At 53.8% G+C, this 24,657-nt stretch overlaps 1 protein-coding gene across 3 annotated transcripts in view; it reads right to left on the reverse strand.

The window, feature by feature from the left end:
* PHKB (phosphorylase kinase regulatory subunit beta) overlaps window positions 1-24,657 on the reverse strand; it is an 84,749-nt gene that overhangs the window by 33,829 nt on the left and 26,263 nt on the right. For all 3 annotated transcript variants that reach the window (XM_037066380.1, XM_037066379.1, XM_037066381.1), the window contains 9 exons: window positions 23,062-23,161; window positions 21,226-21,333; window positions 19,392-19,472; window positions 16,213-16,328; window positions 8,531-8,594; window positions 4,025-4,120; window positions 3,045-3,242; window positions 1,259-1,316; window positions 638-715 (listed from right to left, as the gene is read on the reverse strand). In XM_037066380.1, the coding sequence (XP_036922275.1) occupies window positions 638-715; window positions 1,259-1,316; window positions 3,045-3,242; window positions 4,025-4,120; window positions 8,531-8,594; window positions 16,213-16,328; window positions 19,392-19,472; window positions 21,226-21,333; window positions 23,062-23,161 (899 nt within the window). The remainder of the gene's footprint in view (window positions 1-637; window positions 716-1,258; window positions 1,317-3,044; window positions 3,243-4,024; window positions 4,121-8,530; window positions 8,595-16,212; window positions 16,329-19,391; window positions 19,473-21,225; window positions 21,334-23,061; window positions 23,162-24,657) is intronic.

The raw sequence follows: 24,657 nt of genomic DNA on the forward strand, positions 1-24,657 counted from the left end.
GCCCAGCGTCCTACAGGAAACCTGGTGCCTTCTCTTTGGGGCCCTGCTGGAGGGTGTTTAACGGAAGCCAGCATGCTGCTCCTCAGACGGGCTGTCTGACCCTCCCTAAAACACTAAGCCCCGCCCCGGAGAGGGCACTCCAGCCCACACCAAAGCCCCAGGGGCCACTGGCTCCAGAGAGGAGGCAGGGCGGCTCCCAGCAGCTGGCTGCGCTGTCGGGCTCAGGCACAGCCTCCAGGGGGCCCCCGGGGGCGGCACTTGCAGGAACACAGCGCTGCTGGTGACCTGGGTGAAAGCCGGCCCCTTCCACGCTGGCGTGCCCCCCCTCCACGCTGGTGTGCCCCGGAGAGGAAAGCAGCGGCAGCAGGTCACGGGGAAGAGCCCCTGCCCGCCGGCGGGAGGTTTCACCATCACCGTGGCTGTGGCTCCCCCAGTGCCTGCCCACCCCTGTCCTGGCAAAGGGACCCCTTTCACAAAACAAATGAATAGAATATTCTTCCTCACTTATTCAGGGCCCCACTCATTTTTTCCATTTCATATAAATTGCTATGCTTATAAGGAATCATCTATACGTTTCAAAGGAACATGAAGGCAGTATTAGCAGGACAAATTTCTTGAAAAAATGACCCAGCTATACCTTCCGTGGTCTGATGAAGCACCGGAGTTAGGAGGTCCTGATACTCCTTGACTTGCTGAGCGTTGCCTCTAAAAACACCTGAAACATAAACGGTAAATCCAACGGCATCTGAGCCCAGTGAGCACCCAAGAAATTCTACCCCGGAAAACTCTATCACCCCAGTTATAATTATTTTGGTAATTTTCTACAGAAAGGATAAAAACAAAATTGAAAAAGGTAATGAAAATGTGTGATATTTTTCCAGGAAATCAATTTCAGAAGGTCATGTTAGCATTTAGAACTGAGAGCTGAATTTTAATTGAAATTTCTCTATTCATCAGTATAAACGTTAGCGTATTCGCAATGTCGCAGATTAAATTAGTATTCATGGTTTCTACACGCGGAAAAGTCTTCTTTGTAAACATGAAAGGATAGCTGTACCATTTTAAAAATAAGTCAAACTATTTTCAATTCTTTACATTTTCTAGCATTCGACCACAAAGCGGAGAAGCGTGCGAGACGCAGAGGCGTGAGCGTCCCCGGGGCAGGGCCGTCCCGCCAGCAGAACAAAGTCACGTTCGTTTCTGCCCGTCTTTCAACACCCCACCGACAGCTCAAGTTTCAGGAGAGGAGCTCACTCACCGTCAATCATCATGTACAGGAAAAATATGGGAAATTCACATTCAATGCCATCAAATAGCTAAAACAGAAAACAGAATATTAAGTATTCCACAAGCAATTAATTAGAACAATTTTGTTAGAAAGCTATGTTAATTGGAACAATGATAGTTGTTCAGGATATATAAAAACATGCACTGATGGTAACAAAATGGGGCTGACTCTACACGTACTTTCAGTGTTTCTTAAAAAAAACATCCTCCAAACTCATTATTCAAGGGCTCATCTGTTTAACCCATCACGCAGCACACACCCTTCAATAACATTCCCTAAGAACGTGGCACTGGCCAGCATGGCTGGACAGAGGGCTCCGAAGACCCCCAGGGCACCTGCCCGGGAGGCTCCCAGCCCCCTGCGGTGGCAGGCCGGGAGGAGGCAGCTGCCACCCCTCTGAAAGGTCCGTCCACGGGACACCAGGAACGCGGGGAGTGAACGCTCGTGCCTGCCCAGGGTCCGGGAAGGGTGTACGACAAAGGGGCGGCCTCCAGTAACGCCGGGCAGATTTCTCCAGGGAGACGCGCCCAGGGAGCCTCGCGGCTGTGCGAACAACAGGCATGCGGCACAGAGTCAGCTAAAGGGACTGACAGTGAACCTGTGGTCCGGGCGGGGTCGGGGGGGTGTGGGGCAAGGAAGGACAGTGAAAGCGGAAGCCCAACGAGTGGGCCAGGCCAGCCACATCGGGAAGGGCCTGGGAAGTTGCACGAGGAGACTGCGGTCTGGAAGTGCTGCTGAGTTCCGAGCCAGACAGAATTTGCTCCTCAGACTGACTTGCCAGGCAGAGAGCTGGGAGTGCAGACAGGAGTTTTAGGGCAATCGGAGCTCCCGCCGGCAGACCACTGGGGACAACCTACAGTGACGGCCTGTTAGTCCACACCGCTGTCTCTCAGCCTCAGCACTGGTGACAGTTTGGGCCAAACGATCCCCTGTTGTAGGATCTGTCCTGTGCACTGGAGGGTGGTCAGTAGTGTCCCTGGCCTGGGCTTGTCAGCACAGAGGTTCACGAGACCACACCTGTTCTCAGTGAGTGAGCCACAGCTGTGACCATGCGTGTAGCTTGTGGTCTGCCCTGCGGTCTGCCCACTAGAGCAAATCCGCAGCGCTGTGGAGGGATGCTGACCTGTGTGGGCTGGACAGCTCTCTGCACAGCTTAAAACCGGCTGGCGTCAATCTAGCACTGTGTGGCTCAGTGGACTGAGCTGCTGCTGGTTTGATTCCCAGTCAGGCTACATGCCTGGGTTGCGGGCCAGGTCCCCAGTTTGGGGCACGAGAAAGGCCCCCAGTGTGGATTCTCTCACACACTGATGTTTCTCTCCCTCACTTTCACCCTCCCCATTCTAAAAAAACAAATATATAAAATATTTTAAAAGTCAGCCAGTATAAATCTAGATACAGCACTACGCGTGTATATTTGAACTACAAATTATGTTAAACTCAGTATTCAGAGGCTACTCTGCAGAGGGAAGCGTGTCGGTGTGAGCAAACTGCGTGGCAGCTGCCCGCACCAAGTGTGTCCGGCGTCAGGTGCTGGCGTCCACCCTACACACACTCACACGGATCAACTCATCTCACCCATGCGAGGCCCCGACAGCAGGACCAACAGCAGCACGCACTGTCATCTCACGGGTGGAGAGCGTGAACCGGGAGAGGTTAACGAAGCTGCCCACGGCTGCGAGGTGGCAGGGCCGGAACGCGCGCCCAGGAAGGCTGCCCCCGGTTGGTGTTCGGGCCACATGGGGCACTTTCCTGATACCTTAATCTCGGCTGGCTTGTAGTAGCGTCTGTTGGGATCTTCCAAGGACGTTCTGTACCCGTCCCTCAGGAAGCGTTTAAATCCATATTTCCCTTTCAATTTCCGAACCACTTTGTCGAGTGTCTGCATGAAGAGAACCTCGTCGTCCAGGGCAAAGGCCGGGTAGCTGATGCAGGGGAGCAGGGCGGCATCTGTGTTCTGAGGCAACGAGAGGAAGAAGGGACGTCAGCGCCCACGGGGACGGATGGCGGCCACAGACGGCCGCTGGCGAGAGCGTGGGCTCTGGGGGACAGAGACGTTTCTGGGGTGCAGTGTGGGGGAAGCCTTAGAGGGGCGCCAGCACGGTGGAATCTTTACTCGTTAAGGAGGAGCATTTTTTCAGGGTTCGACCCTGAGCTTGTACTTGATACTCCTTAAGGCAGTGCGTAAAAATTTAACGACGATGACTAGTCATTACAACTTCGTTTGTCCTAACAATGGTTTGCGATAGTGAAAAACGCAGAACAACCTGAACGCTCCACCACGAGGTGGGTAAATGAGCAGCCACCACCATTTCCGTGGCAGAGGGTTCGCTGACATGCGGACGGCCCTGCTCACGGAACGGGGCTGCCAGGCACCACGAACACTGTTCTCCAGTTTTGCAAAGTGAAAGTGTTACATGTGCACATAAAATGTGTGGAAGCCTGTAAACACAAATGCATTGCCCCAGGACGATAACTGAGTGGGGAAGTAATGAGTAGAGAACATACTATTTGCATATTTGCAAGTTTTACTTTCCTTTTATCAAAATCTTTCTTTACTTCAACATGACAGTTATTGTTAAGTCATTAAAATCATTCCATTTTGGGTGTTTTCTAAAAGTGGAGCCACAGATAACCCCGACAGAAAACCCACAGATGTCTACCACAGGTGGGTCTACCAGCGTGTCAGAGGGGGACGCCCTGCGAGGCAGCGCAGGGGCGTGTCGGGAGGCGTCTCACATGTGACCGCGACTCCCGGGGCAGCAGCGAGCACAGCGTCTGCCGGTTGCGGTTGTGGGCGTCCAGGTCCACGAAGATCACCGACCACGAGCAGCCCTGGGCGACAGAGAGCGGGAGGGAACTTAGAGCAGGGAGGGCAGCGTCTGGGCCCCCGCCCTCGAGGAGGGTCCCGCAGTTGCACGGAAACACCAACTGGCCGCACTGCAGAGCAGCGTGGCAGAGGGTCTTAGCTTTATTTTGAACACAGTCAGTATTTCTCAAATGCCTTGCAATAAACATACTAACTTTATAATAAAAAATGTTACTTTTCTATTTTCCCCATTTCTCCTTAGTTTTCTTATAAACCCAAATGCACTGATTATAAGATAACTAATCAGCTATATTTTCTTTAATAAAAATAAAAATACTAGTTTAGTTAACATGTTTGACCAGGGATAATGCAAAAACTAATACAGATTTATAAAATCTCATTGTACAGTCCTAGTAAAGAATGCTGATTATATGCTCAAACTAAACAAATTTAAATACAACCCAGAATATGGATATAAATACTACTTGATTAAAATATGAACATAGGAGAAGAAATAATAATAGTAATGTAAGTCACGCCAGCCGGTCTGCACCAGGCCTCAGGCACTGAGCTCTCTGTTTCTCGTGGATGTCTCATTTAATCCTCGTGGGTGGATGTTACCATTCCCATGTTACTGAAAAGGGATGCTAAGCCTTATACAGCAAGGGTTCAAAATCAAGTCTCTACGTGATACAACTTCCCCACACTAAAACACATCACTCAAGTAAGAACCCAAAACTTGAACGAAAGAATGATCACTGGTTACTAACCACATTTCACCAAGTTAAAAAAATCTACTCTTCAGAGTAGATTTACTCTGAAAAAATCTACTCCATGATTAGTGCCCTCCGTAGTCGAGAGCAGAGCCGTGAGTAAACGTGGGTTAGTTCTACTGCTGCGGGGGAGCTGAGTACTTCTGGAAATCAAAGGGAGTGGAATGGGCATACAAAGACCACCTCACGAGAGAACCCTCGGAAAGCTACGTGGGGAAGGGAGGAGGAGAACTCGCACGAAAGCCACGCTGGTTCGACGCGGCCTTCGAAATCTCTCGTTTCTCACCCTAGAAACAGAATACGCCGCACCCGTCGCCGCCTGGCCTGCAATGCGGGCGGCAGTTCTGGGCCCCAGGTCCCCGTGTCAGAGCCGATACGTGCCCATCTTCCCTGCCAACCCACGTCCATGCACGAACATCAGCTCATAAAGTAGAATGACTTGTCAGTCACAGTATCATTCTGACGTCTCCTTTAACTCCGACAAGCCAATGGAGGGACAGAGGGGTGAGAGAGCCTCAGCAACCGGGCAGACAGGCAGCCCTCCTCCCCGCCCTCTCGCTCACTGGACTGAGTCGGCAGGTCTGCGTTCTCCACTTTCAGGGAAGAGGCGGCACCTGGCCTCTGTCCCCCAGAAGTCGCCCAGGGGATGCTCCATCCAGGGCGGGACAAGCACTGAAACGGAAAGGCCGTCCGCGCAGGGTGCGGCGAGGTGCCAGCTGAGGGGCTCAGATCAGGAACAGTGATGAGGGGACCCCCGAGGTAACAGGAAAAGCAAAGCAGGGCACGTGGCTGCTTCGTGGAAAAGGTGAGGACCACAGCTGGGATCCGGATCTGGGAGGCAGCTGGCGGGCGGGGATGAAGAAAACAGCAGACACGAGGGGGTTCCAGTTGTCGGCAGTCTACGAATGCCCAAGATAACAGGACTGACTTACTCTTAGGCTGGCAGCGAATAAACTTCATCGCCATGTCAGTCTGCCTTGAGTTGAATTTTTTTTTAAAAATATTTTATTTACTTATTTTTAGAGAGAGGGGAAGGGAATGAGAAAGAGTGGGAGAGGAACATCAATGTGTAGTTGCCTCTCATGTGCCCCCCACTGGGAACTGGCCCACAACCCAGGCCTGTGCCCTGACTGGGAATCGAACTGGCGACCCTTTGCTTCACAGGCCCATGCTCAATCCACTGAGCTACACCAGCCAGGGCTTGAGATGAATTCTTAAAGACACAATCTAAGTAGGATACTTTATAAATAATGAAGTAGAATGGCAAATTTGGCAATTCTTGCCATTACTTAATATAAGCAGCCAATTTATATTTTCTGGCCAAAAATAAACGGCTTATTTGTTGAGGTCTGTTCCTGGACCAGCCTCTAAGAAATATGTGCAAGGGGAAAAATAATGTCATATTATCTCTATTTTCACACTGAGGTCAAAGACCAGTTAGCTGTACTATTTGCTATCCTCTTAGAACACAGACCCGCTTTTGGCTCACGGCCCAGATTTGTCGGGGGAGAAATGCACCCAGGGCCTTAGGCAGCCGTAAACACTCGGAAGCAAGTTTTTAAAAAACATCATCAAGGAGGACGTACACATGGAACTAATTATCGCCGACGTCAAGGGGTCAGACACACTGGTTTCGGCTGCACGTGTCGTGAACACTCTGCAGGGCCTGGGCGGTCTCGCCTAGGTCCAGGCCTCGGCTTCGTCAGCACGTGGACTTCTCCCGTTCGAGACAGCGGTGTGAAAGCATGCCTTGTGAGGACAGGTCGTCCAGAACACCCGATTGACTGTGGACGCCGTGCTTCAGCGCCCAGGCCCCAGCACTGTCGCAGCCCTGCCCGCACACCTCGACTGCACCCGGAGAGCCCACGGTGACTGGCAGCCCGGACCTGCCTCCCGAACAGCCCGAGCTCCGTGACTGGGCTCTGGCGAGCGAGCACATGACCTCGCAGCACGCCCCCACGGCTGGCTCACGGTGTACCTGGGAGTGTGCGCCTGCGAACCTCTGCACTCAGGTGCCCCCCCAACCAAGGGCAACCGCCAATCGGCTGGCCCTCTGCCTCTGGGACCTTGGGCTCTGGCTGTTGTTTTGCCTTATTTGCATTCCACACGTCCGTGAGGTCGTGCAGTGTTTGTCTGTCTCCCCCTCGGGCCTGTTTCGTTCAGCGCAGCACCCTCCCGGTGCAGCCACGTTGTTGCAGATGTCCGTACCTCATTCTGGTCTGTGGCTGGATCGTACTCTGCTGAGTGTGCCCACCGCCCTTCCTCTGTCCATCTGTCCGTCAGTAGGCATTTGGGTTGTCCCTGTCCTCCGCTGTTGCACACGTGGCTACCATTCCTCATGCCCCGTTACCCTCCTACTCCCTCCTTCCTTCCTACCTGCCCTCCAAGTTCTCTGTCTTACACAGGTGCACACACACACATTTAAGTGAACATATCGAGAGTGAGGCGGGGGTGGGGGGTGGGGAAGGAAGTAGAAAATGTGGGCAGATACATGTGGCATCCATGAGTCTTGGTCTCTTTGGGAAGAGAGACAGGCTGCCAGAGGCTGGGGCCCCTGCAGAGGCGCCCGAACCTCCAGGAGAGGTGCAGCGTTAGCACCCGGGACCCCCGAGGGGCTCTCCCACCCCCCACTCTGATCCCTCCTCTCTCCAGCCCAAGGTCTTGAGAGAGAAGCGTGGGGGAAGTGGGCAATTTCAGGTCACCACACGCACACCCAGAGTGAGGTGACGTGCCCCTTCCCCAACCCTCTCGTGGGAGTGCTCTGCACTGCCCCGGTTCTGGACGAGACGGGGCTCAACCCCCAGAGGCAGCGTGGCAAGAGGAGCAGAGCCGTGCGGCAGGGAGGGGAAGCCGCCTCGCCGCATTCAGCACTCGGGGCGCGCAGGGCGCGCAGGGTCATGACTGCCCGGACAGAAGGCGTCGGCGTTTGCAGCTCTGTATGACCCTCCAATGCAGCTTTACTGACTTGGCACTTTAGTAATGGCTCAGGGTTGAGTATAACATGGCTGGAACCTCCTTTGTCCTTCCTCTTTAGAAGTCTTTCCAAAAACTGCTGCAGAAAATTAGCCAACTTCTTGATCCCGAGAAGGACCCCGTGTTCTTTCTGTTCTACCCCCTCCATCACAGCCCGATCGTGCTCATCTGATTACGTGCAGAAGCTGGTTAAAGATCTTACGGAAACCTAAGGCAGCCTCACGGTTTCCCTTTTATTCCAAAGACCATGAGGCTTAGACAGATGATCACAGCCAGCTGAGGGTTCGGCTGGGATCAAAACTTCCGTCCCTTTGGCTGCACATCGTCACACAGACGCCCCTCCACATGGGCTACACGCTGCCACACGTGCACCCAAACCAACATGCAAGCTGGAGTGGAAACACCTGATAGGGGAGCTCATCCAGGGGCTTGAGAGAAAAGGTATTGAACAAAGATAATGAGAATTTGTTATCAAAAGATTTTTTAATTAGGCAATGTTTTTTAGTTAGAAAATGAAAATTCAACTGGCAAATCATATTCAAAGGGAAGCCTACTCAATCATGAGCTGCTTCATAAATTTCAGACACTCTCTGATCATAAGCAATGATTTGCTTAATGAATGGCCAGGTTAATTAAACACGTCATTAAAAAAATAATCAAAGTTTGTTGTTGCTGCTACCGTTTTCTTACCTGGCTGCCGAAGAGGTTGAATCCATTAATCGCCTCCAGAGCAGCTTTGGCCAAGCCGACGGAGCTGGAAGAGAGAAGGAAGCACTCACAGCGCTGACACGTCTGGCCCCCGAATGAGAACCCCGGTCTGATGAATATTCATAAGCAAGGCTCTCGAAAAGAACAACTCCGACCAGAGGAACAATGGCCAAGAGACTGTGGCCGGACGGTTCACTGTTTTATTCCTCTTTTTCATAGTTCGTGGTTTTGGGGGGAGACACCTTTGAGGTCACCTGAGCTAGACACACGGCCCCACTAGGGATGCGAGCGGTTTTAATTCTGGTGTTGTCCTCCCTCGCTAACTCGGGCAGAGGGTGAGCTCAGAGGATGGTGCGTCCCGGCAACGCATGCTCGGAGGAAAGCGGGCTGGCACCGTCGGCTCGGATCCACGTAAAAGAGCTTTTCTGACGTCCACTCCGAGCCTTAAAAAAGATCTCACGTGCCAGGAGTTCACCACGGAGCATGGTTGGATCCACCCGTTCAAATACTCTTTGCTGAGAGACTGATGAAATTGGTATTGTTTTTCCTTCACGGAACAGCCGCTCACGATACGTAACTCCCTCTCCCCTTTATTTTTCATTAACTTATTTCTTTGATATACTCTCTTTGTGACAAGAGGTGTGCTCCTTTGGACTCTCCAAGGCCACACACACACCAGAGCCAAAGAGAGGCCTCAGTTTCATTACAAACACGTCATCTTACAGACACCGACCTTTAAGGGTTTCTAGAGCTAATATCCTGTTTACTTTACTTACTGCAATGTTCTTCTGAAAGCAACCAAATGCACCATTAATGTCATTTAAAATGATGATCTGCTACCACCCCAGCACATCTTTCAGGCAGTGACTCACGAAGCAGGGTCCCCAGAGCAGCAGGGTCACCCGGGGAACCCGGGAGGAAGGCCAGGTCCCCCCTCCCTGGTGGCAAGGCCCAGCAATCACTGTGAAAAGGCCCTCCAGGTGCTTGGACGCACCTGGAAGTTGAAGGCCACGGTCCTCAGCTTCTCCTGCCACTGCGACCCACCTCTTCTGTGGGCGTCCCCAGACGTGTTCTAGGCATTATTGCCACTACAGCAGAGTAAGCGATGGCAGACTTAAAGTACCAGTGGGGTAGGCAACGCCCCTCTCCCCTGGCTCAGTGCCACCAAGAGCCCTGGGGACCACACAGAGGACGGTAAGGAGACTGAGGGGGAGGCAGGCTGGTGGGGAGCCTCAGGGTTCTAGATACAACACTGGCTAAGGTCCGGGTTTCCTTTCCGCCTTGTGTGCACCAGACCAGAGCTAAAGACGCAAGAACCAGGGGATGCCAGGAGGTGCCTAACGAAAGAAAAAGGCCCCCAGCGCCTGCTCTCTCTAGCCGAAGGTCCCAGAAAAGGGGAGCCTAGCAGACCAGAAAATGCTCAGACAATACGCACCCACACCAAACAGGGGCCCCATCCCCACCGGTCCAGTACCAGCTGGGCAGGGATCCTGGACTTCCACACCGAGACTGTCGGGGGGAACCGCACCCCCTCAGCTACGGTGCTGCCAGAAGAACATGACTCAGTCTCGCTGGTGCCTGACTGGGACCTGCTGGAAGTGAGGCCAAGTGCGCTCACAGACCAGTCGTGAAGGCGGCGCGGCTCCCCAGAGGCTACCCCTTCCCCGTCGGGGTGCAGGGCCCTGGAACCCAGCCTGCATGCTGTCAGGAAGCCTGTACGGAAAAACTCCACGCGGAGCTTTTATTTGTTGTTCTGTGCCTCTGAATTTGGGTGATCTGTTTGCAACAACAGGGAACCAGAAGAACCCACGTCGGGTTCCTCCCTCTGCCCCTCCTGCTTAGCCTCGCACACTACAGACAAACACCAAACAGCACCTGCCTGGGAAGTCCAGAGTGCTGGACGCTGCGGGTTAGGGGAGTGTGTCCTGACAGTCCACAGAGAAACCTGCATTGTCCACTCATTTTCTTGCTGAAGGATGTGTTCCCGAGCCCTGGGAGTTCCCCCGGGAGCGCCCCGTGCACAGACTCTGCGTGCATTTAGCTGGGGAATAGCGGAAAGCCTCCACTGAGGTGCCTGAGTTGTCCAGATTGTCTGAACAATGTGACAGACCTGTCACGAAGGTCTGTGCTGAAGGAGACGCACAGCTACCAGCCCAAGGCTCTTCCACAACCTGCAAAAAGAGGGCTACGCGCTGAATCGAGAAACAGTCTCCTCACTCAAGCATCACAAGAGAAACAAACGCTGTTCCCAGACTAGAGGGAACGTTAAATTCTTTCCATTTAATCTTCTTCCCTAATGCAATCGTTAAATAATTGGACTTGATGAAAATGTACAAATACGGTAATTTATTACCCGCTGTATATTTAAGACTCTGGCAGGGGCACGCTATTTAGAAAATGAAACACACTCCCAGTGAGATCTTTTTATTGGAAAATACAACACACAATGTTAGAATTAAAAATGTTCACCAGCACAGACTTTCTTTAAAATCATGCTATTATTAGGTATTGAATATGCATTAATATTAAGCGACTACTACCAACAGACCGCTCACCACTTTGATTTCTGCAAAGCGTCACAGCGCCTCTCAGTTCAGAGGCTGGAGTAAAGGGAGGGCTGCCTGGGGACAGTTTGTGACGAGGTGACTTGTTGTGTGAATCGGCCCCTGCAGACTAGGCGATTAACCAGTCCACCATGGAGCCCCAAAACTGGCTGGCAAACGTGGGAACCGAATTCAGAGCCCCTGCTGATTAACGCTGCGCGTTAGCTCCCCAAGCCACCCAATCCAACCTCCTCAAAGAAAGGGGGCTCCGGGGACTGCGGTCACAGTGGGTGTTCGCGGACGGTCCGTGTGGCAACCACATGCACAACGAAGCGGAGCAGACAGCTGCTCTATCACAGCTCAAAGACCGGACAGCAGAAATGACTTAGGCTAAGTAGTGACTCAATGACAAGCGCCGGGTGGCGTGAAACGGTCACTAAAAGCACCCTCCGCCGGGTACGTGGTGCTGCGTGGCTGCTTATCTGACGGGTTGGTGATGGCTTTTCTCACTGGAAAAGCCAGGAGAGTGGAATGTAACAGCTGCTTGGAAAAAAAAAACCCTTTAAAAATCAGGTTTAAATTCTCTCTGCATCTACAGTCTTTGTGTTACAAACACCAGACTTCGAATAGTAAAAAATTAAATTATGCTGTTAACTGTAAAGTTCTGTTTAGCAGTTCATATTTCAGAACCGTCTCTTCCCACATGGGCACATATCCACACTGTTAGTTCATTAAGCACCACGTTCCGGTCTGCTTCCCGACAGCCACCAAATTCACAGTCAGGTTTGGGATGTGATTCACGTATTACAGAAGACTCGCCCCTTTTCCAGAACACAGAGCGTGGGTTCAAAGGTGGCCCCAAGGAGCGGCCATCTCCTCACATTAGTCAGGAGAGGGGAACGGAAAGACGGAAAAACTCGGAGCAGCTGCGACCACTTGGATCTGCAGTTCTGGGGGCTGAGAATCACTGCGACAAGAAACAGGTCCCAAAGCGCGATACAGGGAGGCAATGTCATTAGTCAGACACCACAGGGCTTTTAAATGGACGGGCATTCGGAGCGGAGGGGCGTTGGGGGCTGGGAAGCACAAACTGGCAGTGACAAAATGGTCCCAAGGATGGCGAGTCCAGCCTTGGGAATACATGGTACTAATCAGTCAATGGTGCTGATTAATATTGTAATGACTACGCATGGCACCAGGGAACTATACTCATCGGGGGGTCGCCTTGTAAGTTATATAAATGTCTAATCACTGTGCTGTACACCTGAAACTAATATAATACTGCATGTCAAGTGTCATTCAAAATAAGATAAAACAAAAGTGTGAGCATTTATTAAAAGACTGAGATGCACGGAGAAGAGGCAGCTCTGGCGCGGCCGCACACGCCCCGGGAGAGACGGAAAGGGGCCTGCGGCCCAAGCAGGCGACCCAGGAGAGCCGAGAGCGGCTGCTCAGGAGGCAGTTTAAGAGAATCACGGTGCGCAGAGCACCCAGCCCAGGTCCGGAAGCCCTGGGAGGGGTGAGGCTGCCGCTAGAACGGGTTCAGCTAAATGCAATGAAATTGCCTTTCAAAAGAAAACTTCCGGGTTTAGCTAAGAAATACTCCACGATCCAGGCACTTGAACTAGAGTGGAACCGGCACGCCTAGAGCTGGAAGACCGGCAGGTCGGGGAGGGGCCAGGCAGAGCCAGGGGAGGCTGGGCTGCCTGCCAGGTGGACGTTCTCCTTGGAGCTCCCCACACTGCGCCCAGTGAGTCCGCTCCCCTGTGCATCCCAGCTTGGGAGAATCCTCCGAGGCCTCAGATGCCCCATGACACAGCAGAGGACCGCAGGCGTCCCAGCTGGGCAAGACGCAGGTTTGCAACTGTTACAGGACCCCTGGGCGCAGCTGCTGAAGAGCTTGGCCTCCGGCTCCAGAACACTGCGTGCAGTGTGGGGGGCTCAGGGCGGCTTTCTCTGATCAGAGGGCAGCTGAGGAGGAACGGCTGTGGGTGGGCGGGGAAAGGACCTTTACTCGGCCAGTCCCTCTGGCCAAGGCCCCCGAGAGCACCAAGGCGACCACCAGATTACGCTCTGCTCTCTCTGGGGCGCAGGTGTGGACTGCGGGGTGGACACACAGGAAGCCAGGGGCAAAGGGCAGTGGAAGTGCACTTGGACCCGGAGCGGGCGGCCCAGTGCAGGGGCCCGAGAGGACGAACACAGCGAAAGGCTGACTCTCGGACTGAACGGTGAGTCCACCCGGACGGTGGTGGCCCTGCACCAACACCCAGGACCCCCACTCCCATCACGGCACCCAGGAGCCAGCCTCCCTGCACCCTCAAACTGAACTGAACTTTCCTCCAAACTACTTCTCCACCTCACCAGCCCCTTCAGCTTCGGGCACCCGCACAACACACCCAGAATGGGCTGGGGAGATCAGAGCCCAGAATGTTTGAGAAAATATGTTCAAGTCACTTTGGGCAACTGGACAGTGTTTCACTACAGAAAACTAGAAGAAAAATGTTAAACGTATAAAACCCATCATTCGAATCTAAAAGACAAACGTCATTTCCCATCTATGTGCATAAAATTGGCTTGCTAAAATTAAGATTAATTTAGCATGCAAAGGGTAGCAGAGATGATCACATAACAACTTTCCAAGCCTTGAAACAAAATCTTCACAAGTCGCTGTCAAGACCGGCACCTGGATCACAGGAAAAGGACTCGGAGCATCCGTTCTTCACCAGGCGCCTTCCAGCACCCTCAGCTCCTATAGTGAACGGGGCCTTTACCCAGGTTCTTTGTGGGTCCACAGTAGGTCCTCGAGTAACATCGTGAGGGCTTCCTCTGGGCACCCCAGTCCCCCCGAGTCCTGCAGATGTTTCCACACTGTCCCGGGGGCAGGACCTGCGTGTGAGGGGCCCGGCTGTGGAAGGTGCCCTGTCCGGGTGGGGCCGGTGGGCCCCGCCCTGTGCCCCGACATGACGTAAGCAGGCCAGAAGACCCTTCTCTTACTTGTTTTTTTTCAGTCTGTTTTAAACGTGCGNAGATTATCACATAACAACTTTCCAAGCCTTGAAATAAAATCTTCACAAGTCGCTGTCAAGACCGGCACCTGGATCACAGGAAAACGACTCGGAGCATATGTTCTTCACCAGGCGCCTTCCAACACCCTCAGCTCCTATAGTGAAGGGGGCCTTTACCCAGGTTCTTTGTGGGTTCACAGTAGGTCCTCAAGTACCATCGTGTGGGCTTCCTCTGGGCACCCCAGTCCTCCCGAGTCCTGCAGATGTTTCCACACTGTCCCGGGGGCAGGACGTGCGTGTGAGGGGCCCGGCTGTGGAAGGTGCCCTGTCCGGGTGGGGCCGGTGGGCCCCGCCCTGTGCCCCGACATGACGTAAGCAGGCCAGAAGACCCTTCTCTTACTTGTTTTTTTTCAGTCTGTTTTAAACGTGCGCATCACTCCCATGCCTTTCAGGGTCCTTGTTTAGAAGTTCGGTGATGCTTTGGGACCAGAAGCATGCCCCAGGAGCTCACCTCTGTCCAGGTGGACTGGCCTGGGTCCCCACAGTGTGGTCACGCGTCTTTCCCTCAGAGTCACTCTCCCAGTCACTTTCCCACATTCTCAGGATGTCTCGGGACATCCTGAGCCGCGGTTTTTGTAAACTGAAACCCCTGCTCCCAACACTTTACACCAAAAACAATAACAGGGTGATTGCATCAGCTTGTACGTTACATGGTTATTAAAAAGCAGAGGGGGCCCGGCAACAAGTACATTTCTCAAAATCCCCTTTTCTAGCGAAGCCCACTTTTTTCTTATCATCTGATGATCTGGAATGCTGAGAACCGAATTCAGGTGACTGCTGAAGCCTAACACTATCTCCCCACTTTTTTACCTGTCAGAGTTCGTTTAACATCGGAACTGCACTCTCCTGCAAGTCACGTCCCCGCCTCACCGAGGCCTTCGGGGACTGCCACTGTTCGGCTCTGCCCTGCAGAAACGCCTCAGGTGAATGACAGACCTTACAGAGAGGTGTTCTGACATCAGTTACTGGCCTTAACTGGAAGGTCCTTTCTGTTTCAAGCTTTGTTACTAAAATACTGTGAAAAGTGTGCGTGCACTGTATTCTAGGGCTTACTTATGGCAGGCGTTCAGATGCTGTATACATATAAAACATGTGTGTGCACATGCGCATGTGTACACATACACGTGTTAGCATGCATGTGTGTTAACAAGATCATCCCAACTTCATAAAGGAGAACCCATCACTATCTTCACTTTGCAGACAAGGACACTGAAGCATCGGAGACCTCACACAGCTATAAGGAGCCATTCTGCACTCACTGAATATCTTACATCAGCCTGGGGTTTTCTGCACCCAGCCCTTCCAGCCGAAAAGTACAGCTCGGCAGATTCCCCTTGACCAGTGCCCTTTAGGCCGTTTCTCTGCCTCACTGGAGCCCCAATGCTCAACGCTGACTTACAGCTCCCAGCCTTCAAACTCAAACCGTGCAGTGTGCAGCAGACAGGACCAGCCGAGCGGCCCTTCTCACCCGAAAAGGGGCTCCTGGGCGTCCAGCGAGAGCATCTGAGAGGAGCGGCCAGGCCCTGAGGTCCTTTCCCAGCCCAAGGGGTGAAGGGAGCCCGAAAGCGACCGATGTCCACTGTCAGCCACTGTGGTGTCTCCAAACCCACAGGGCCCCAGCTCCAGGGGCTGATCGCGCCCTTCCAGAAAGTTAGGCAAGTCAAGTGGACGTGAAAGGCACGAACACGTCTGGTGAGGGTGAAAACCAGCTCTGGGACCCCGGAGGGAGAGTCGCAGACAGTGCACGCACGCGGGCGTCTGGCCGCCGCGACGGACCTGATCCTTCACGGCCACGCTGCGAAGGGAGGAAGGGCCAGGCCTGCTGGGGGCCTGGTGGCCGGCGTGCCGTTCTGATGCCGGGAGGCTGGGAGAGACGCCTGCTCCCGACCCCCCACCCCCACATCCCTCATGGGTGCTGGGAGCTGACTCTTTGCTTTAATTTTAAGAGATGGAAATTTACATAGAAACTACAGCTCCAATCTAATACTCTGATTCTTATTCATATTCAAATTCACTCACTTGAAATTTTTTAAAAACCCAGAAATCAGCAAATTACCTCGAATGCAGCTCTGTGCTGCCGTTATTATACTTGCTCCCTCTTTCCCAGACACCGAAGTCGGGCACCCGGTACACTCTCTCCACACAAAACACGAGGTTCTGAATGAAAGAGACCTGCAAGGAAGGAAGGAAGCGTGAGCACCCATGCAGTGACAGATGTTCGGCTGGTGACAGGACCAATCAGATGCCATCTGAAACCCCAATGCGTCCTTGTCTCCAGACCCGTTTCCGACACGCCGAGCCCCCGGGAGGCCTGCGTCACTGTGAACACTGCGCTGGGCCCGGCCACTCTAACACGGGGCCTAAACGAGGCCCTAACATCACACCACCCAGGACTAAGACTAGAGCCCCGCCCTGCGGCACTGGTGAGGCTTCCCGGGTGCCTTTACTGCCATTCATGAGGGCTGAGCCTCCTAAGAATAAAGAAAAATTCAAAGCACTGTTTTATAGCAGATACAACTTGGAATCTGAAATGCCCACATGAAGTGCTGAGTAAGTCTACACTTTGGCAATAGAAAGGCATGCTCAGCTCTGTAACAAGCCTGCCCTGGGGGGCTGTGCTTGCTGCCCCCGAGTCTGGCCCCACTCCCGCCTGTCCTCAGCTGCAGCCTGTCCTCAGCTGCAGCCGCCGGCTCTAACTCGGGGCTGGCGGGCGGAGGCGGGCTCCAGACTGCAGCCCAGGAGCCACAGGGNTCTGACACGCCGAGCCCCCGGGAGGCCTGCGTCACTGCGAACATTGCGCTGGGCCCGGCCACTCTAACACGGGGCCTAAACGAGGCCCTAACATCACACCACCCAGGACTAAGACTGGAGCCCCGCCCTGCGGCACTGGTGAGGCTTCCCGGGTGCCTTTACTGCCATTCATGAGGGCTGGGCCTCCTAAGAATGAAGAAAAATTCAAAGCACTGTTTTATAGCAGATACAACTTGGAATCTGAAATGCCCACGTGAAGTGCTGAGTAAGTCTACACTTTGGCAATAGAAAGGCATGCTCAGCTCTGTAACAAGCCTGCCCTGGGGGGCTGTGCTTGCTGCCCCCGAGTCTGGCCCTACTCCCGCCTGTCCTCAGCTGCAGCCTGTCCTCAGCTGCAGCCGCCGGCTCTAACTCGGGGCTGGCGGGCGGAGGCGGGCTCCAGACTGCAGCCCAGGAGCCACAGGGCTTCCAAGTAAAAACTTCAGACAGTCAATGAAATTTACGCTCTAGAAAACAGCGATGAGAGTGAGGATTATGGTCAGTTCTTCTGCAGTGCAAGTGTGTTCATCTTCACACAGGCGCTCTCCCACAGGGTTGCTGGCCCTGCTTGTAGGGCTTCGGTCTATGCTCAGGCCTGGCTCTGTACGGCAAGCTGAGCGCCAGCATTGCCTGCGCCCATCACAGGAGCCCTCTACAGTGGTGAGAGGCCTCCCCCACCCCCGGGTTGGTAGGACGGGTCGAAGTCTTCCTGTCCAAGCGGAAAAGACCCTATCTCACAAGGCACTTATCCCCGGGGAGATGCTGCACAGGCCCGCAGCTGCCGGCCTCTCCCTTGGGTCCCTGACCCGGTCCCCAGAACCTCCAGGGCGAAGCTGCAGAGTGGCGTGCGCCCGTCTTACCATTCTGGGACTGCACGTGCACGTGGGGAGGCTCGTGGGCACTGGCCACGTAAAAGTGGTGCGTTACCCAGTGAAACCTCTAAGGTCAAGAAAAGCATCATAAACCAATATATACATTTAAGAAGGAAACAGCAAAACTGCTTACAGGTAACAAAGCCACATAAAACAGAATGCAATGTTTCAAGCAATATTGTATTTACAAAAAATATCAGTTGGAAAATGAAGATTTAAAATAAACTATGGCAGATACTGAGAGAGCAAAAAATAAGCATTAAAAACTGAAAATGAAAATAAAATACCAAATAAAACACAGCCACAGCGGATGAGGGCAACGGCCCTGCTGCCGTTAGCAACAGCGACGGGAAGCCACCAGCAGCCCTCACGAGTGGCTCCTTATTGTGACTGGTCCTCACGGGGCTCTGCAGGGAGGGCCTGACCACCTCTTCTTGGGCTGCAGGGGGCGCCCCAGAGGGAGGAGACACAAAAAGCTCAAGGGGCTGGTTCCGGGAGGCCCCTGCCCCTGGAGAGTGACACTTCTCGTATTTGTTTTAGATTTAGGACCCTGCCTAAGACTGGTCTGAAATAGGAGGCCCCGACCTCTCCTCTACCAAGAGTATTTGAACACCAGTATTTTTCACAATCTTACTAAAAATGAGAACAATTTAGAGGAAATGACAGCATGATGTTCTTTGATGAACAAACAGAAGAAACCTTAGTGGCTATAATTCATTTCTTCACATCGTATTTTCTTCTTTGTCACTTCTCCTCACTTCTAAGTGGTCTTTTCGTAAAGAAAAGACACAGCTGGAGGGTCTGACGAGACCATAGTGTGCGAGGCAATAGGACTGCACGGGTCAGCCCCCCGCGGCTGCGTGCAGCCCACAGATGACCCTGGTGGCAGGTGTGAGACCACGTGTCCCCTGCCTGGAGGCCAGGACAGGAAAAGCGACCAGCATGCCAGTGTGCCTCCCCTGAGGGCCCTGCCCAGTACAGGACCAGGATCCCGGGTCCGGCCAGGCCTGGCTCCAGGGGTGTTGGCAGGGGCGTCTGTGTGTATTCCAGCTTCGCTGCCCAGGAAGGAAACTCCATGCGACTCGGACAGAGAAAGTCAGTCCAGATTCCCAGTAAGAATCGGGACGTGGTATTTAGTGTCTGAAAACTATAGGAACTCTACTGAGAGGCCCTGCAGATAAAACATACAGTATGATAAAAGTGTCCTTCTACTTTTAAAAGGATGGGTGACAAACAGGCCTGATGTTTAAAAAAAAACAAAAAAAAACGTAATAACAAAATCTGCAAATGCTATTTTATGCTCACCGCTACTAAAATTTTCTGAAAGTCAGTCATTTCAGGTCACCTCGAACACAGCCTGCCTAGGAAGTACCCTTTTATGATTTGGTCTCTATATGTTCATTTTCAAAGTGCTTCGCACTGAAAAATATGAAGGCCTTCTAAGCCAATACCCCAAATCCAGTAACTGATTATATGAATTGCAGAATAAGCCACTCTCTGTGAAACTGGTAAGAAGCTTTAAGAAGCGAACCCCCAGGCGCCCTCAGGGGCGCGGCGCCCGCGGGCGGCCCACCTCGTCCGTATTGTAGATGATCTGCAGGCCGGAGGAGGTCATCTCCACCAGGTAGAGCAGGTACAGTGAGACAGCATTGATCTGCAACGACAGCCGGTGCGGGGTGAGAGGCACGGCCAACACGGCCCTGACATGATGGAGGTAGATGTGACGATGGAGTCACAGGCATGCGCCCTCGCCCGGCCCACAGAAACTGGCTCCCCTCCCACGGGGAAACACAGGAGCTGTGGGCTGGGTTCGGGATCGAGACCCTGCTATGCTCCCATTCCCGAGGCCAGGAACCCATCAGGGAAACAGCCATAGGGGGAACTCTGGGCAGGTGTTTCTACTGCAGTTTTTTTTCAAAGACTCATTTTTGACCTTGGGGCTAAACCTCTCCTGCCCTGGGGCGGTTCTGCCCCCGAGGCGGCCACATCAGGGCAGCCCTGACCGGGAGGCCACGGGGAACCCGCCCACACACCGCAAACAGCACACGTCTCGGGAGCAGCCTCCCTTTCACAAAACAGGACTTGTGAAGCAGCCGCGGCACGTGTTAATGTTAATCAGGGGTACACGGCCCAGAATCTAACATCTGCTTATGAACAAACGAGTTTTATGAACTAGGTTTTCTGTTTTTAGTCTATTAATTAAAGATGGACATTATATGATCTAAAAAAACGAAGATGACAACATCTACTCCAACAACAGGAGATGCTCCCCCACTCCCGAATGGGCTCTGGAAGCGGTTTCCGGCCGACAAGCAGAGAGCGAGAAATACTCTGACAGGCACGAACCTCAACATCATGCCGGGTGTGAAAGCAGCTGGCCAGAAGGCCCACCACTGCACGAGTCCGTTTATAAGGGACGCACAGAACAGGCAGGTTTGCAGGGACAGGGGCCAACGGGGGCGGCACTGGGGGCTCTCGGCAGGAGGGGCGACCCCAGAGGGCTTCTGACTCTACCTGGCCCCTAACGCCTCGTGGGGGGCATGGGCTCATTCAGACCCAATGGGCCACACAGAAGGGTGCAGGAGTCCTGTTTAAGGCAATTCCGATGGCCGTGAACTTCTAAATGACCCTTCTCAGAACGTGGTGAAGGGCCTCCCCCTGCTGCCAGGCACGCAAGTGTCCAGTCACAGCGCTGACGCTGGCCTGTCGAGACGGCCTTGGACAAATTTCTTTCCTACGGGCCACCATTTAGAGACACACCTCCAGGAGCTCTCTGCTCTGACTTCTGGGATGCTTCTGTGAGAAACTATCAGTAAGTGACACATCGTGAAGGGACTGCCCAGTACCTGGGTGGCCAGCGTTTGCTGAACACCTGCTACGTGGCCAGCTGAGCTTACATTCTGGGACACAAATAAATGGATACAAAGACAGATGTGTCCCTCACTCCTGAAAACCCTGTTTGCAATGGTGAAAAGCAAAGGGCACATAAATACTTGTCAGAGCAAAGGGCGCACAAACCCTGATTCCGTGGTGAGTACAAAGAGAAGGCTGAGAAACAATGTGTCCATTTGATGGTTACAAGTAAGTGTAACAGCTTCTGCTGTGTCAAAATGGGGGCGTTGTACTACGTTTGGAAGTCACCCTAAAGTAAGACATTTCTTATGGCTGGAAAGAGAGCGACCATAAAAAGAAGATACTCTCGTTTCAATAGGAAATAGCGACTAATGTGTGTCTTCTCCCGAAGGCTGCAGAACCAGAAGATAAGCGGGGGGGGGGGTGGGGGGGGGCACCCACGGGAGACGGCAGTGACCACGTCCCAGAAAGGGGGCCGCAGGGCGTCCGCCGGCAAGCCACAGGCAATGCGGGAGGAGAAGAGTCGAGCAGAGCCCGCCCCTCGGGGCGCCTACCTGCAGGTGGCCATACTCCTCGTAGCTCAGCAGCTCGTCGCCGGTGCGCACGTGGAAGATGGAGTGCGGGCACGTGGCGGGGCGCGGGTCCTGCTTGAACTGCTGCGCCTGGGGGCGGAGGGCGCAGTCACAGAGCGATCTAACAGACAGACAGCCCCCCAGGATGACAAAGCCCATCCACCTGTCCAGTTCAGAGAGGCAGACGTCCACTGGCCCCGAGTGTGTGCCGAGTGCCAGGCTGGTCCCCGGGGGCAGGAGACGTCAGGAGCAGAGGGTGAGCAGACTGACGTGTGACGATTCTGTGTGAGGGCGACAGCATGGCCCCGTCTCCAAAAGGGTGGAGGTGCAAACAGCACGGGGGCCACTGGGGCTGCCGGGGCTGCGAGAGCCACGGGCCCCTTCCACCACCACAGAACCCTCTACTCCTGCCAAGTCCCCTCTGACCCCAAGTGAATCCTGCCCTCGGGACTCTCTCATCAGGGCGCTTGCCCCTCCGTTGTTTCTGCTCACTTCTGTTTTCTTTAGTGCTGGCCCCCACCACAATTTTACAAGCTTCTATAAGCTATAAGACCCAGTAGGGTAGCCACTAGCCGCAGGGGACTAATTAAATCACAATTAAATGAAATCTGAAGGTTCGGGCCCGCGGTCACACTGGTCACACTCCGAGTGCCCAACAGCCATGCGTGACAAGTGGCCCCTGCACTGTCCAACTGGAGCGCAGAGCACATCTATGACAGGACGCCCTCCAGGAAAGGACTCTGGGGACAGCCACCGGTTGCGCGGCAAACACGCAAAGCTCCAGGCCCTCAGCACTTCCTCGCAGGGAGTCAGGGTCAGGGACGCCAGCCATTTGCTGAACGGCATTGAGTGCACGGCACACTGCGCACACAAAGCAGCGACTTCGACCAACATCACTCCATGCATGTGACACACTAGTTTAACCGGAGCACGTTGGGGCGGGGGGGCCATGGGACCTCACCCCTCGCAACGACACCCCTTCAGGATAACGGTCTGCAGAGCCGACCCTCGGCAGGTGACGCATCGATTCGTCACGGAGCTCCAGGACCCGCTGGCGTGTCCACCCACTTCTGCCGAGTCACAACTTCTTGTTGCCATATTTTGGTGGCAGGATAGAGATGATTTTCTCTTTAAGTTTTAACTTCAGATATAGGTCTTAAGAAGCAGATGGGCCATCCCATTTTCTACCCTTTCGAAGCATAAATTAAAACCATGCAGTAGTCCCATGATAAAAACACACGAAATGCCACATAGTTAAAACTGCCAGCAGAAACGCCGGCGTGCATATCCGCTGGTGAACCACTGCCCTGGGCGGGTGGCCTGGGGACTCACGACACACTTGTCACATATGTGGACATGTGGTGTCAGGACCTGGGGACACAGAGAGGTCGGCACACAGGGACACGGTTCATTTTACTGCGTGGTGCTCCACGGCCCACAAAGTCTCACTAACTTCCACCACGGCCCGTCCGGTCTGCTGGTTCTGAGTCTGCAATTCCTGCCCTCCCCGCACGGAGATGAAGCATTACCACTTTGAACCAGCGTCTGTGTTGGCCGGCGTGTTCCCGTGTCCAGAGGGAACTGTGGTAAGGATGTTCTCGAGCGACACAACACCGGGCAGAACTGTGGGTGTGGTGGGGCCCCCCAAGACTGAATCTCCATCAAGCGAACGCCAGAAGCAAAACACAAGCGAACTGCAGGCTGCATAGCGCGATGCGGCCCAGCCCACGCTCCGGGGCTTCTTCGGTCTTGGTCTTTCAAAGCCTGAAATGCTGGGAGGGCAGAGGCCGCGGGACCTCCCGGCCCGCCCGCTCTCACCTTGTCCGCCTGCCGCATGTAGCAGTAGAGGACGCCGCGCATGCACTTGATGGCCGAGTGCTCCAGCTCGTGGGTCCGCCCCTGGTCGTCGTCCATGCGCCTGCAGGAGCGAGATAGCTCGTCAGGGGGCTGGAGCGGGGCAGGGACGCAAGGAGCAGGGCTTCTGATAGCTTGTCAAGGGGCTGGAGCCGGGCAGGGACGCAAGGAGCAGGGCTTCTGATAATTAAGGATTTAACTAGGTGGCTAACCCCGGGCTCTGGCAACATCCACTAACTCTGGACAGCGAAACTCCGTTTTCCCAGCAGATGCAGAGTTGCTGCAAAAAAGGAGAAGAATCCCACGATGAAACCTGTGGAGATTTCTCCTCCTTTTGAGGAAGTAGGCCAACTGCTTCAAAAATAGCACACAGTATTTTCCACACTGACTTGGCTGAAATTCTCAAGGAGATTTCTATATTGGAAAAGTCTGCCAAAAGGTTTTTTAAACTCACAGGGTAGAGGCGGTCTTTAATAAGAACCCCTTTAGGTCATGCAACGGCCACTTGGCGGGGAGGAAGCACAGCTTAAGGTGGCGCAGCCTTCTTGGCCCTGCCGCCCATTGTCAAATAACTATTTCACGATGAAAGGTGGGCACTTCAGCCCGGCACACCTTCAACCAGACACACCCAGCGAGACGCGTGACGGATCTGGCAGGAAGTTGTATGTTCTCAGGTCTGGGTCTAAAGTCCGCTGACCACAGTTCACGTCACTTCTCTTTGAAAAGAAAGAACAGCTGACACTTAACTGCTGGGCGTGGCCAAGGGGCCCCTCTGTCCTCACCAGAGATGAGAGTCCCCAGGACTGAAAAACAAAAGGGGCTCACTCCTCGTCTCACTAAACCTGAACTGAGATGTCTGGTGACCATCCCCACTTGACAAAGAGTGTCCCCGTCTCCTCAACCAGTGGACCGGAGTGACCGCACCACCCCTGCTGGGAAGAGCAGGGACCACAGCGTGGTGAGGGTCAGTGAGGAGGCAGGCCACCCACCGTGGGAAGGTCACCCCTCCCTTCCTAGGTGGGCAAGGCAGCAAGACGAGTGTGACCGTGCCCTGCACTCCACCTAGCCCCTGTGTCAGACATGAGGGGTCCGATGGAAGCCAACGGGAGCAAGGACAGCCATGGGCCACCCGTGGAGGCAGCCGCACACCTGGGGACGAACGGGCTCCACGGAAAGGGCTGCGTACAACCCCCACCCCGGCCAACATACGGTCCTGATTCAGAGTGAAATACACCGAGGGTTTCCGAAATCGTCTTTGGAGTCATTCCCTGCCGCTAATTTCAACAAGCATTAAACTGGGATGAAACACTCGGCGGAGTTCCGCCGCAGGGGAGAACCTGTTTCAACAAAGCTGCCCGGTTGCTCCCGCAGATGGAAGAGCAGCCGCCACGCTCCCTCCTGCGCGAGGAGACGATGGAGCAGGCGCATCCGCGCTCGAGCATCTGGGCCTCGGACGCACGGCACAGTCTAGGGAGCCAAAGTGACTCCTCCATCTTCTACCAGGAACTGGCAAGCCAACTTCTGTTAGCAAGCTATATGGATGCAAATTCAAGTTCTAGT

Source organism: Sturnira hondurensis, unplaced genomic scaffold, assembly GCF_014824575.4.
Source record: "Sturnira hondurensis isolate 20B ecotype Veracruz unplaced genomic scaffold, ASM1482457v3 Scaffold0016617, whole genome shotgun sequence".
NCBI lineage: Eukaryota > Metazoa > Chordata > Mammalia > Chiroptera > Phyllostomidae > Sturnira > Sturnira hondurensis.